The 14,757-nt window shown below is 36.2% G+C and overlaps 1 protein-coding gene across 1 annotated transcript in view; it reads left to right on the top strand.

The window, feature by feature from the left end:
• The window catches only part of FAT4 (FAT atypical cadherin 4), a 109,729-nt gene that overhangs the window by 75,261 nt on the left and 19,711 nt on the right, over positions 1 to 14,757 (top strand). The window contains exons 7-10 of the mRNA XM_081959248.1: positions 469 to 649; positions 5,869 to 6,119; positions 8,307 to 12,656; positions 14,549 to 14,653. Coding sequence (XP_081815374.1) covers positions 469 to 649; positions 5,869 to 6,119; positions 8,307 to 12,656; positions 14,549 to 14,653 — 4,887 coding nt within the window. The remainder of the gene's footprint in view (positions 1 to 468; positions 650 to 5,868; positions 6,120 to 8,306; positions 12,657 to 14,548; positions 14,654 to 14,757) is intronic.

The following is a 14,757-nucleotide window of genomic DNA, read 5'->3' as shown; positions in this document are numbered from 1 at the left end:
TCTGTATTCTTACTTCCATCAAGCCACATACTGAACTTTCTAATCCATTCCCTTTTGCCTAAGAATAAAGAAATGACTTTATTAACACATTTTCTGCAATTTCTGAGCATAACTTTCCTTTCTCTGCCTTTGTCCATTCAGGGGTCATTAAATTCTAGCTTGGTTTTTACCGGCCAAATTGTATGAACAGTGCATGCAGCATTATGGTGTGAACAGTCTCAGGCAGCCAGTATCTATCGATTGAGATTGACCCACCATTTTAAATTTCAGTGGCAAATATTTCACTTCCTAGTAAGGGTTTCAAAATGTTCCTGTGTGGTTTCCCTGTCAGAAAAGGATCTTATTTTTTTAATTATTTTGGATTTCTAACATGGTAAATTGCGAAGCACTAAATGTGATATAATAAAGATTGGGGTAGCCAGCAATAACATTGTCCCCCGCATAATTCCATCATTTTTATTTTTCTAGGAATTCCCAGCCTTACTGGTACAGGAACCATTTCTGTCAAAGTAGATGATGTCAATGACAATGTACCCAAGTTTGCCTTTAATATGTATTCTAAAACCATTCCAGAGGATGCACCTACTGGGACAGATGTTTTGCTTGTAAATGCCTCAGATTTGGATGGCTCTGTAAATGCTGTCATCAGGTATGAATACTTATTTTGGTGGTTATCAGTGAGTTTCTTTAGAGTTTGTTTGTCCTTATACTGGAACTGATTTAATAGAGGGGTCCTTGGTGCTGTTTGAGCTTGTTTGTTTTTTTGCAGATGTTTCATTACCCTAACTATGTAACATCATCAGTGCTACTGCTAGCCCTGATGATGTTACCTAAATAGGTAATGAAACCTGCAAGAAAACAAGCAAGCTCATAGAGCACCAGGACCCCTCATTTCAATCTTGAGCTACAAATATTCTCTTTCATTGATTTAATAAGAGCTGAAGATTTATATTTCACTGAACAATTTCCTATCCTTTACTTTAATCTGAAATAGACTGTTAAAATATGCAAAATGCATATTTCTAAATTTTAATACTTTTATAGTTCACAGCAATATACCAACATTACGAAATGGTGTGAGATATCAGCATGCCATATTAATGTCATCTGTAAAGTTATGGAATTTACTCTGTTTGGAGGTACTTAGGTGTATCATTTACTAGTATAATTACTGTGCTAAGATAGCATCCTTTATAAGATGAACATAAACTTTATTTTTGGAATGAAGTGGACAAAAGCTTTTGCAAAGAGTGCTCTTTTCTGCCTTAAAAACTAAATTGGCTTTTAATAAGAATGAAGTAGTTCGGAAAAAAAAAATTAGAAACCAAAGTTCCAAATGCTTGCAAAAAATATAATTACTGTGTACTAAAATTAGGTTCATACTTTTTACAAAAATATTTTTTTCTTGATTTACAAGTATCATTCTGCATTTAGTGATGAATTAATGAATACCATTCTTCTACATTAAAATTGTGTTGACAATCATTAATGTATATTTTAAAATGATATAGGACTAAAACAGTGTAAATAGGTTTCTATGGCCAATTGGCCGTGTAAGGTTTTATCCAATGGGACATAAATTATAAATGAATGATAAATAAGAAGAGTGTAGCCAATACAGTACCACTTTCAGATCCATCTAACCCCTCATCTCCCAACACCAATGAAATAACATTGTAAAGTCTTGCATGAAACCACAAAAATTATGTTCTCACTGAAATCTCCTGTGCTTTTGGTAGTTATTTGATTATTCTCACGACAGTTTTGTTAATGTCCAATGTAATATCATTAAAATGTATGATGTTAGAGGAAATGCATATATACAAACGTATATATGAATGCATGCATGCCCAGAGAACACTTGCCAACACCTGGATAAGAAACTATAAAAAGAATTTTTATTATTTTTGGTCATAATCTGTTTATATTAACGGTTTTTGGATTTTTTGAAAACAACAGTTGTAGGTCAAAAAATAGTATATTGCTTTCCAGAGATGGATTGTACAAAAAGGATTTGTTTACAACAAATTAGGAAAGATTTTTTCCTTGCCATTCAGAAAGCTAGCCAATATTAATGGGATATTATTATGGCCTAATGTTTTTTACAATTTTTTTCACAATGATATTCTTTTTTCCTTTGGAAATTAGAAAATTCCTATAATTTATTATTACCAGGAAATGAGGCAGGGTTACATAAAATTTAAGTGGCAGTAGCATATTTAACATTTTCTCATTGGGGTTATGGGTTTTTAATAGAATTCAGAGAAGCTTCATGTTTGTTTCTAATAACTTTTGTCATTCAAGAAAACCAGAATAAGCTCTTTTCCATTTCAGCTTAATGTGAACATCAGGTTGTTGTTTTCCAAAAAACATGGAAATGGAATTTAAGACACTTGCCTCATTTTTTTTGAAAAAATGTTAGTCTTTTCAAAGAAGCAAATTCAATATAGTAATCAGTTTAACCCTTACTCTAGTTCATTCTTAAAATACAAAATGAATAAAGAATGCTTAACTTAAAATATTCATATATTTTTATATGATTGGCAACAAGCTTAAAACTGTAGTACTGCTGCCATTGCTATCATTTGTCTAAAATGTGTTGTAATAAAATTACACATCATTTTATTCTATAGGATTACACATCATTTACACTGTATAGGAAATTATTTGTAGAAAACCTTACATATGCAGAAATAATACTAGAAAGTAGAGTTTTGCTATCTTAATTTCCTGTAAGAAATATTTGCAAAAGCCTATTTTATTAACTTTTGCTGTGATCTTCAAAAGTTCATAATGGTAAAACTCCAGTCCCTGCCAGTCATGTGCAACTCTAGGGGGTGATATTCATTTCCATTTCTTAACCGAGAGAGCCAGCATTGTCCAAAGACATTTCCCTGATCGTATGGCCAACATGACTACATGCCAAAGGTGCATGGAACACTGTTACCTTCCCATTGATCTGTACTTATTTATCAACTTCGCATTTATATGCTTTTGAACCAATGGTGAAATTCATTTTTTTTACTGTCGGTTCTGTGGCCGTGGCTTGGCGGGCGTAGCAGAGGAAGGATACTGCAAAATCTCCATTCCCTCCCTAGTCCTGGGGGAAGGATATTTCAAAATCTCCATTCCCATCCCACTCTGGGGCCAGCCAGAGGTGGTATTTGCCGGTTCTGTGAACTATTCAAAATTTCCACTACAGGCTCTCCAGAACCTGTCAGAACCTGCTGAATTTCACCCCTATTTTGAATTGCTAGATGGTCAGGAACTTTGGCAAGTAATAGTAGCTTACCCATTGTATGGTGCTTGGGTCCTGAATCCAGACTGTCAGATTTCCAGTTGACAAGTTCAACATCTTTAACTACTGAGCCATTGGACCCCCTTTCAAAAATTCATACCAAACATTAATATCAGACATTATATTTTGACTCTGAGGTCTACTCTTTTAGAATAAACATAGTAATTCTTATTAGCATAGTTTGATCCAACTTTCCCTAAATTTGTGTCTTTCAAATGTATTCCCAGTATTTCCATTCATTCCTAGTTATTCCAATATATTGTGAATTGCACTTTAATATATCTGGAGGGCATCTGCTTGTGAAAAGATGCTTTATGGTTTATTGGATTAGTTCTTGAGACAGACATTTCTCAACATTACAATTACAAGGGGAATGCAACATATGTAAAAATAAGATGTCAATTTCCATAGTTTCTGGACAGTCTGCAGAAGATACAAGTATTTATTTGCTTACTTTGGTAGTGAGATACTCAAGGAAGTCATGTTCCGTTAACATTTGGTGTGATCTGATAGCATTCATCTATTTCTGTACATCAGAAAAATTCAAAACAGTCTTGAACAATAACTTTTGCAGTACAATATATTCTGCAGCTGGATCCAACCTATCAGTCTGAGATATTTTTAGCCATTCTGGATGAAAAAGAGATTAGATCAAGATAAACAGAAGGAATGATATTATGAAATATTTAAGGAAGGAAGTATTGCTACTGACCATTCACCTAATAAATATTTCTTCTCTACAATCTACCAACCAGGCAGTCCTTCTTGGTAGCATAGAAAATGGCATGCACGAGTACTTGTTGATTTTATGGGAAATGGTTGTGTTGGATTATGTTTAAAGTGAATTAAGTTCTGAGTTATGTAAGAATTCACTTTGTAGTTTTCTACCAACTTTTTAAAAAATGACATCATGTCAAATTGTTAAGTGAAAAGAAATTTGCAAGAGTTAACAGTCTGGGCCATATGAAAACAAAAGGGATTATATGCAGTATAGCCACTGCTGAAAGTTCTAACAATTTTGGTTGCTGACGCAGGCTCAGCGGATAATACTATAGAAAGCTAGTGGCGTTACTTTCATTGTTAAAGATTTGTGCATTAAAATACAGGGACTTTGCTTTTCTTCACAATTTTGGGTTAATAGTGTTTCAGTAAATAGCTTTACATTATAAACTCATACATTCCTATGAATAATAAAGGATACATGTTTGAAGGCATCTTTGTTACCATTCAGATCATCCATGCACTATTTTAGTCATTTTCTATTTTCATTTTGAGCTAAAATCATTAGTAAATTTAATAATTATTATTTCAGTGGACTCTTTTACTGGAAATATTTAACTGGGTAGTCATCTGCCAAGGAAGCTATTATAATGGATTTATACAGTGAATAAGGGTGCTTAGACTATAAGTCTTCAAACATCCCTATCATTCTTTATCTACCATGATTCTTTGATTTATAACTGTGCTGAATTCTATATATACATATACATATGTAGGCAATATCTAGATTGCATAGTATTGTAAGGTATTAATTAATTTAAAGAATTAAATATTTACTATCCTCATAGAACAGTATAAGGGTGGAGTACTATCAATTAAAAATAATAGATGATACATCAGAATCAAAACAATGGAAACATATAAACAAAGAATATATGAACAAATATATGAATTAAAACAGAAAGTATATATAACAAACAAGACTCTAAAAGGACAATTAGATAGGTGTTGTTGTTAACCGCGAAGTTGTGTCCGATCCATCGCAAACCCATGGACAACGTTTTTCTGAGCCTTCCTGTCCTTTACCATCCTCTGGAGTCCATTTAAGCACATGCTTACTGTTTCGGTGACTCCTTCCAGCCACCTCATTCTCTTTCGTCCCCCTTTTTTTTGCCCTCAGTCTTTCCCAACATTAACCTCTTCTCCAGGGAATCCTTCCTTCTCATTAGGTGGCCAAAGTATTTGAGTTTCATCTTCAGAATCTGGCCTTCTAAAGAGCAAACAGGGTTGATCTCCTCTAGGACTGACCAGTTTGATCACCTTGCAGTTCAAGGGAATAACAAGAATCTTCTCCAGCACCATAGTTCAAAGGTCTCAATTCTTTGGCGTTCAGCCTTCCTTATGGTCCAACATTCACAGCCATACATTGCAACTAGGAAAACCATAGCCTTGATTATATGCACTGTGTAGGAGAGCATAAATATTAGTATGTGGAAGACTATACCTGTAAAATTATAGAGCACTCTAGTATGAAAAACTAGATGGTCATTAATTCTAGTTTATGGCACAGGTCATTATCCAACAAATTTTAAACACTGCTGTATAGAATCTGGTAACACTGTATATTGTCGCAGAATTGGTATGTGAAAGCAGCAGAGGAGTGTAGAATTTTTCTGTGTTCACTTGATATTTATGCAGTCATGTTGAGATAAGGCTTGTACAAATGCCTCTGTTATATAGGCAATGGAGAAGATTGGCAGGTCATACAATTTATTCAAATATGAATTATAAAGGCATACATTTCATAACCCAATAAATATGGAAAATGTTTCCTTTTTGAATTTATGCAGCTATAGTCTCAGTGGTGGAAATTCGCAATTCACAATCAACCCTTCCACTGGACAGATCATTACAAGTGCTCTGTTGGACAGAGAGGCTAAAGAGAATTACACTTTGATCGTTGTAGCCAAGGATGGTGGCATTCCAACTGCTCTTTCCAGTTCAGCAAGTGTTCTTGTCACAATTGCAGATGCCAATGACAATCCCCCTAAATTTCAGCATCATCCTTACGTCACTCATATACCCTCACCAACAAGTACAGGTAAGAGAATAATACAAGCATGATACTAAAACTTCTACTCAGTGGTGGGTTTCAAAAATTTTTAGAACCTCTTCTGTAGTTGTGGCCTGTTTTGTGGGAGTGGCTTTGAAGTCTTGTTACTGGGTTGGAGTGGCTTGGTGGTCATGTGACCAGTTGGGAGTGGCTTGGCAGTCATGTGACCAGGTGGGCATGGCCAACTTGGAAAATGTGGTGAAACTCACTTAACGATGCTCTTGCTTAGTAACCAAAATTTTGGGTTCAATTGTGGTCATAAGCTCTCTTTCTCTTTCTTTCTTTCTTTCTTTCTTTCTTTCTTTCTTTCTTTCTTTCTTTGTTCCTTTCTTTCTCTTTCTCTCTCTTTCTCTCTCTTTCTCTCTCTTTGCTGAGCATGGGGCAATGGGCGGTAGTTTGCATGGTGTGGTTGGCGCCGAGGAAGTCCTAGGAGACCAGCTGTGCCGCATAAGCTTCCGCTGCCATCCTCACCCCCGCGCCCGTGCTTGCTGGTGGCCAGACATCTTAGGCAAGTCCAGGGACCTTGCAAAGGCCTTGCAAAGTCCCAAAACTTGCCAAAGATGCCAGCCGTGCCACGTAAGTTCCTGCCGCCGTCCCACTCCCGTGCCCATACTTGCTGGCTGCCAGGTATATTAGGCAAGTCCGGGGACCTTGCAAAGGCATTGCGAGGTCCCTTAACTTATAAGCGAGCCCGGGATCCTTGCAAGGCCACAAAAGTCACCGGACTTGCTTATAGTGCAGGGCCACGGCAGGCCGCTCCAGCTGGCCTGCCGCCACCACCCCATCCCGCGCTTAGCTGTAGCTTACTTATCTTCTCGGCAGGCAGCAATAGACAGCCAAGCAGGAAAAAAGATAAGTGGGTTTAGATAGGGCTCTTAGAGGTGAGTGGGGCGATTGGTGAGCCAGCCAATCAGGGAGCAGTGGGCGGGGCAAGTGTGGTGTGGATAGGTGAGGGGAAACAGTTCTAAATGACCCAGTAGATTTGTGGAACCTCTTCTATAGAACCGGTTAGAACCAGCAGGAACCCACCCCTGATCTACTCCTAAGAGATAATAACAAGTTAATGTGATTAAGCCTGTCCCTGAGTATTTCACATACAACAATCTTAACATTTAAAAGATTGGTAAGCATAAAAGACTTATGTTGGTATCTATGGACAAATAAAGAAATGCCTCTAATGTCTTAAGTTCACTGCAAACTTAATTTTTGTAGTCGACCAACTTCAAGAAGAGACTGTAAACAATTTAGATTACTTAAAACACTTTTTAAAATGCATCATATATTGTAATTTACATGGGCAAAAATAATGAAATTTTCATCTAGAGATTCTCTAATTTGAAATCAGTAATATAACTAGAGAAGTAGAATAATATTTTATTCTTTTATTTTAATATTTTTTTCAATTTCTGTTATAATGTTTATTAATACTCTTTGTATTTACATTTAATTAAGATGGCATTTCTGATTTATGTACACTAGACAAATTGTAAATAAGTCTTACTCAATGTAATTATAATGCTTTATTTCATATGAAAAGGATCAGAATTCACTTGTAATAAACACGTCACTAGGTGCCACAATATATATTTATTGGAGCAAAATTTTGCAGTGAAAAATTAAATTAAAACCTCTTTAAAATTGTTTCATAGTTCTGATTCTCAGAATACATTTTAGTGAATAAGTTTAATTTTCAGTGAAATTTAATTTTAGTGAATAAGTTTAATCTTCATGAAAAATCCTGACCAAAAATGGTTAAAAGTAATGTTGTCGAAGGCATTTCAAATTGCAACCGTTTGTTTCCTAGGGAAAAAAAAAGTTATATTCTTCATAAAGCAATCTGTGGTTGAAATCAAATAACTTAAGAGACAGTTAAGCTAGTACAAAAGTTTTTGAAATACCACAAAATATCTGCATGTGCTTATAACTGGCAGCTGAATAGAAAAGATTACTCAGAATTCAGTGCCATTGTGTTTGCTGCCATGAATGTTGGGGCTTTTTTTTTTTAAACAAACGCATTCACCAACTCCTGCCTATAACTTTTTTTTTTCATTCATGTTTGTTGTTGGGAATAAGGTATGATTCAATGTTATTCAAAGCATAACATTTCTAGACTGAATAAATTACTGAAGTTCATTGTTACAGCACTGATGCAAACTTTTTAATTGTTCTTTGCAGGTACTTTTGTATTTGCAGTGACAGTAACAGATGCTGATACAGGCCCTAACGCTAAGCTTCACTATTCCCTTTCGGGAAAGAATTCTGAAAAGTTCCACATTGATCCATCAAGAGGAGCAATTCTGGTGGCTGACAGACTTTCTGGAACATCTGAAATTACCTTTACTGTGAACGTCAATGATGGCGGCTTGCTTCCAAAGACTGATTCCACAACTGTGACTGTGAGATTTGTAAACAGAGCTGATTTTCCTCAAGTGCATACTAAACAGCACAAATTCATGTTCCCCGAAAACCAAGCAGTTGGCACTTTCATCACTTCTGTTTCTGGAGTGTCATCGAGAGGCGATTCTTTGTCTTACTATATCGCTAGTGGTAACCTCGGAGGTACCTTTCAGATTGACCAATTAACGGGGCAATTGTCAATCAGTCAGCCTTTAGATTATGAAGCTGTACAGAAATACATTGTCTGGATTGAGGCTAGGGATATGGGCTTCCCACCATTCTCTTCTTATTTGAAACTGGAAGTCACAGTGATAGATATAAATGATAATGCACCATTATTTGAACAGGATCCGTTCTTTGTTGAAGTAATGGAAAACCTTTCACCCTCCAAAATAATTACTGTAGCTGCAGTGGACAAGGATAATGGGCCAAATGGACAGTTGAGTTATGAAATAATTAATGGTAATATAGAGAACAGCTTCACTATTCATCGTACAACTGGTGAAATTGGAAGTGTCAGGCCTTTAGACAGGGAACGAGTAGGCCAATATACTCTAACTGTAAAAGCTTCAGATAGAGGTATTCCAACACAAAGTGCAGTTGTCCAAGTACTTATCAATGTATTAGATGAAAATGATAACGCACCCAAATTTTCTCAGATATTTAGTGCTCTTGTGCCTGAAAATGCACCCCTGGGTTACACTGTCACACGAGTCACAACATCAGATGAAGATACTGGAATAAATGCAATCAGCAGATATTCAATAAGGAGTACAAATATACCATTTGTTATAAATCCTAACACAGGAGATATAACCGTTAGCAGGGTTCTAAACAGAGAAGATACAGATCGCTACAGGATTCGAGTTTCAGCACATGACTCCGGATGGACTGTTAGCACAGATGTGACCATATTTGTGACAGACATCAATGACAATTCTCCACGATTTACAAAACCATCTTACTACTTGGATTACCCTGAAAGTAATGAAGTTGGATCCAGAGTGACCCAAATATCTGCCACAGATCCAGATGAGGGAGCTAATGGACAAGTCTTCTATTTCATCAAATCGCAGTCAGAGTTTTTCAGAATTAATGCATCTACAGGGGAAATTTTCAGTAAGCAGCCTTTAAAGTTCCAAAACTCCAGTGCTTCTAACCAAGGCAATCTTAATAGACACAGCTTTATAGTTATTTCCTCAGATCGAGGCAGCCCCGGATTGATGAGTGAGACTACGGTCACAATAAATGTTGTGGATAGCAATGACAATGCACCCCAGTTTGTCTTCAATCAATATTTTACACCTGTTACTAAAAATGTGGCCATTGGGACCAAACTAATTAAAGTAACTGCAGTTGATTCTAAAGACTTTGGTCTGAATGCAGAAATTGAATACAGTATTTCAAATAAAAACCCTACAGATAAATTTATTTTAGATAGTACGACTGGATGGATTTCAGTAGCATCTTCACTGATGAATGAGATGAATAAAAACTTTCTAATAAAAATAAAAGCTAAAGACAAAGGTAATCCTCCTCTCTCATCAGAAGTGCCAGTACAAATAGCAGTAACAGAGGAAAATTACTATACACCTGAGTTTTCTGAAAGACATTTAAGTATTACTGTTCCTGAAAGTCATGCTGTTGGAGCGATTCTCAGGACCATGTCAGCTGGGGACAAAGATGCTGCTATGAATGGAGTAATCCAATATAATATTTCTTCTGGAAATGAGGCTGGATGCTTTGCAATTAATTCATCTACTGGTGCATTATACCTTACAAAGTCCCTTGATTATGAGTTATGCCAAAAGCATGAGATTACTGTAAGTGCTATAGATGGCGGGTGGGTTGCCAGAACTGGATACTGTAGCATCATTGTGAATATTATTGATGTGAATGATAATACTCCAACTTTTAGCCCAGAAGAGTATTTTCCCAGTGTTTTAGAAAATGCTCCTAGTGGAACAACTGTTATTCATCTCAATGCAACCGATATTGATTCTGGGCATAATGCTGTGATTGCCTATGCAGTTCAGTCTTCAGACAGTGACTTGTTTGTTATCGATCCTAACACTGGAATTCTAACCACTCAAGGCTTCCTAGATTACGAAACCAAGCAGAACTATCATTTAACTATAAAAGCCTTTAATGTTCCTGATGAGGACAAATGTAGCTTTGCTAATGTCAACATATATTTAAGAGGAACAAATGAATATGTGCCACGATTTGTATCTAAGCTTTATTATTTTGAGATTTCTGAAGCTGCTTCTAAAGGAACTGTTGTAGGAGAAATTTTTGCAAGTGATCGTGATTCAGGGATTGATGGAGATGTCCACTACTTAATATTTGGTAGTAGTAGAAAAAAAGGTTTTCGAATTAATGAAAGTAGTGGGCAGATTTATGTCACAGGTCCTCTTGATAGAGAAAAGGAAGAACGGATCTCTCTGAAAGTGCTTGCAAAAAATGCTGGGAGCATCCGTGGTGCAGATATAGATGAAGTGGTTGTAAATATCACAATATTAGATGCCAATGATCCTCCCATCTTCAACTTGGAGTCCTACAATGTCCGAATCAGTGAAGGTGTTCCTGTTGGGACCCATGTCACATTTGTAAGTGCCTTTGACTCTGATTCTCTCCCTAGCTGGAACAGGTTCTCCTATTTTATTGGTAATGGAAACAACAATGGTGCCTTTTCGATTAACCCACAGACAGGACAAGTTACAGTGATTGCAGAGCTTGATCGAGAAGCCTTGCCCATTTACAATCTTTCTATATTAGCAATTGATTCAGGAAGCCCATCAGCAACAGGCAGTGCTTCTTTATTAGTAACTTTGGAAGATATTAATGACAACGGCCCCATTCTCTCTTCCACTGAAGGAGAAATAATGGAAAACAATCGGGCAGGGACATTTGTGATGACACTCCAGTCCTCTGACCCTGATCTTGCTCCAAATCAAGGTCCCTTTTCTTATTATTTGCTTAGCAGTGGTACAGCAACCAATTATTTTAGTCTCAGTACTGCTGGAGTTTTAACCACAACTAGAGAAATTGATAGGGAACAAATCAGTGACTTCTATTTGTCAGTAATTACAAGAGACTCAGGCATTCCTCAGATGTCTTCCACAGGAACAGTTCATATAAAGGTAATTGACAAAAATGATAACCCATCACATCCTAGAACAGTAGAAATCTTTGTTCACTATTATGGAAATCTATTTCCTGGAGGAACGTTAGGCAGTGTAAAACCTCAGGATCCTGATATTTTAGATACCTTTCAATGTTCCCTTACATCAGGAGTTACAAGCCTCTTCAATATTCCACCAAGTACCTGTGACTTGAATTCGCTTGCAAGATCAACGGATGGAACATTTGACCTGACAGTTTTAAGCAATGATGGCTTGCACAACTCAGTTACCAATGTCATTAGAGTTTTCTTTACAGGATTCAATAATGCCACACTTGACAACAGCATTCTTCTTCATCTTAGTGTGCCATCCTTGAAAGAATTTTTGACTAATCATTATCTTCATTTTCTACGGATTGCTAACTCCCAGCTAACTGGACTAGGAACTACAGTACAACTCTATGGGATATTTGAGGACAACAATCAAACTTTTTTGATGGCAGCAGTCAAGCGGAACAACTACCAGTATGTGAATCCTGGTAGTGTGTCTACTTTCTTTGAAAGTATTAAGGAAATTATCTTTCGACAAAGTGGTGTGCAAATACAATCTGTGGATCATGATTCTTGCTTACAAAACCCTTGTCAAAATGGAGGCAGCTGCTTGAGGAAACTGGCTGTAAATCCTAAATTAAGAAGCTATGACAGTGTGCCAGTCATTATCATGGCAAATGAACCTCTTCAGCCTTTTACTTGCAGATGCATGCCAGGATATGATGGAGCACTATGCCAAACTGATGTCGATGAATGTGTCCCATCTCCTTGCCATAATGGTGGAACGTGCCATAATCTGGTAGGAGGATTCTCTTGCAGTTGTCCCAATGGTTTTACTGGAATAGCCTGTGAGAGAGATGTAAATGAATGCCTGTCCAACCCTTGTAAAAATGGTGCCCTCTGCCAGAACTTCCCAGGAAATTTCAACTGTATTTGCAAACCTGGTTATACAGGTAAGATATTGTTCCTGCATGTGCAGTTTCTATTAACTGAAAATAGAAATATGGCATCTATAATTTGTTGGCTGTAACTTTTCATTCTGATTCTGTTGAAGATAGTTGGGCTATACATCTAATGTTGTTATCACTTAAGAAATCAGAATTAAATGCTGTCAACATTAATAATATGAATTTTATTCTTTCCTGACTAGTCTCTCATTTGCATAGATAGAAAGTATGCAAATGAAAAGAAACAAATCTGTTTCTTGAGTGTTTCATAATAAGCAAACAAATCTTTCTTCTTAAATATATAATTTAAAGGAAATGACATAGGTCATGGAGAACGATAGCGTTGTCTAACCCTTTCTCTTATATTTAGCTTTCCATAGGCCTGGCATCTTATATATATATATATACTATACTAAGAACAATCCCATCAAATGTGTCCCTCACATGAAATTTGGATGCAGTTTTATAACATCATATTGTTATGCATATTTGAAAAATAAACTGTAGGCCTTGGAGACTTCCCTTAGAGATTGGAGTTCTGAGATGTGCCAGAAAACAGCTTCAGCCCTGGCAAAGTTCCACTCTGTCTATCTGATAGCTTTGTTGAATAATCAGGATACTGAGCCACTGTGTGAAATCTATTAATTCATAGACAGAATTTCATGTAACATCTCAAAAGTGAAACAGCAAGAGCTGTCAGCTGCATCTGTTTAAAAAGCATGCCGCAATTGGCATATGCTGCCTAAATCATTATTGGCATAAGAAGCACCTGTTGCATTTTTCTATGTAAATTCCAGCAGCATTGCCGGCTGTGCCTCAAGCCGTATGTAATTATCCATAACTGATCAACTGATTTAATTAATCTCATTTTATGAGATTGTGTTACACATTGACTGAGCAAATCAGATTATTTGGCCAGCAGTATATAGCAGTTGCACAGCACAACTATGTGGCATTAGCTCCAGAGGTTAAAAAACAATGTTCATGCATAGTGGTTAATGAAGGTACCGATTCCCATACCTGACTATCATACTTATTTCTTGGCACAACTATCTTTCTACATTATAGGTCTGAATTTTCTTCATCAGTAAAAACATAGTTATTGGAAATTTGTATCTATATGTGCGTAACATATATCAGACATTTTTGAAGTATATGGATCTGCATCATATATGCACATACAAATATTCTAAGCATACTATTTTCTCTTTTCAAATTTCCCATTTTTAAATAATTGTGCATGAAAAAAATAAAAGAACGGGAAGCTTAAATCTTAAGAGCAGAACTTGTGCTTTTAATTTATATTTTAAAGGTAGGGTTAAAAAATAGAAATTTGAAAAGACCATTACTGAAGGGCAGCAAGGGTTTATAATTCTTTCTTAATGTGCTAGTTTAATTCTAGAAAGGTTCTTGCCCCAACCCAGCAGGTTTTTTTTTCTACATCAAAAAAATTGTAGATAAATATACACACCACATAAACACGAACACAGGGCAACTTCTGTTTGAGTCTTTATATGTGATACCAATCTGATTTCTGATTTCTTTAAAATTATGACTGTTTCCTCCCATTCTACCATATTTAATAAAATTGTAAAAGTTTCAATATCAGTAATGTCTGACTTTATGTCATAGTGCTGGTCTCTGTTTCTTGACCAAGCGAGAGTTGTCCAAAAACAATTTCAATAGACATGTGACTATGAAATAACTGTTGATTAGTTCCTCCCATTTTAACTGATGTTAAACAAGCAATATGAACCATTCATAAGTTCATTGAATCTTTCAGTTGGTGTTCGTTAAACTCGGATATATAAAGAGAGAGAGAGAGAGAGAGAATTTTGAATGCAAATGTAATTATACATAGAATGAGTTTATAATAGTAGATCTCTTGAATATTTCAGGAAAAACGTGTGAATCCAGCATCAACTATTGTGAATGCAATCCCTGTTTCAATAGAGGATCCTGTCAAAATGGAGTGGAAGGGTACTATTGCCATTGTCCATTTGGTGAGGAAGAATGTTTCTGTTTCTGCTTCATTCAGATTCACTCAGAGAATTCTACCATTTGTATTCTAGTCCTTAACACAGCATGCCCAAGCATTTTTTAAATT

This window comes from Natrix helvetica (assembly GCF_964273705.1).
Source record: "Natrix helvetica genome assembly, chromosome: 7".
In the NCBI taxonomy this organism is placed as follows: domain Eukaryota; kingdom Metazoa; phylum Chordata; class Lepidosauria; order Squamata; family Natricidae; genus Natrix; species Natrix helvetica.
Note: the sequence above shows the minus strand (reverse complement) of the source record. Positions and strands in the feature narration are given on the sequence as shown.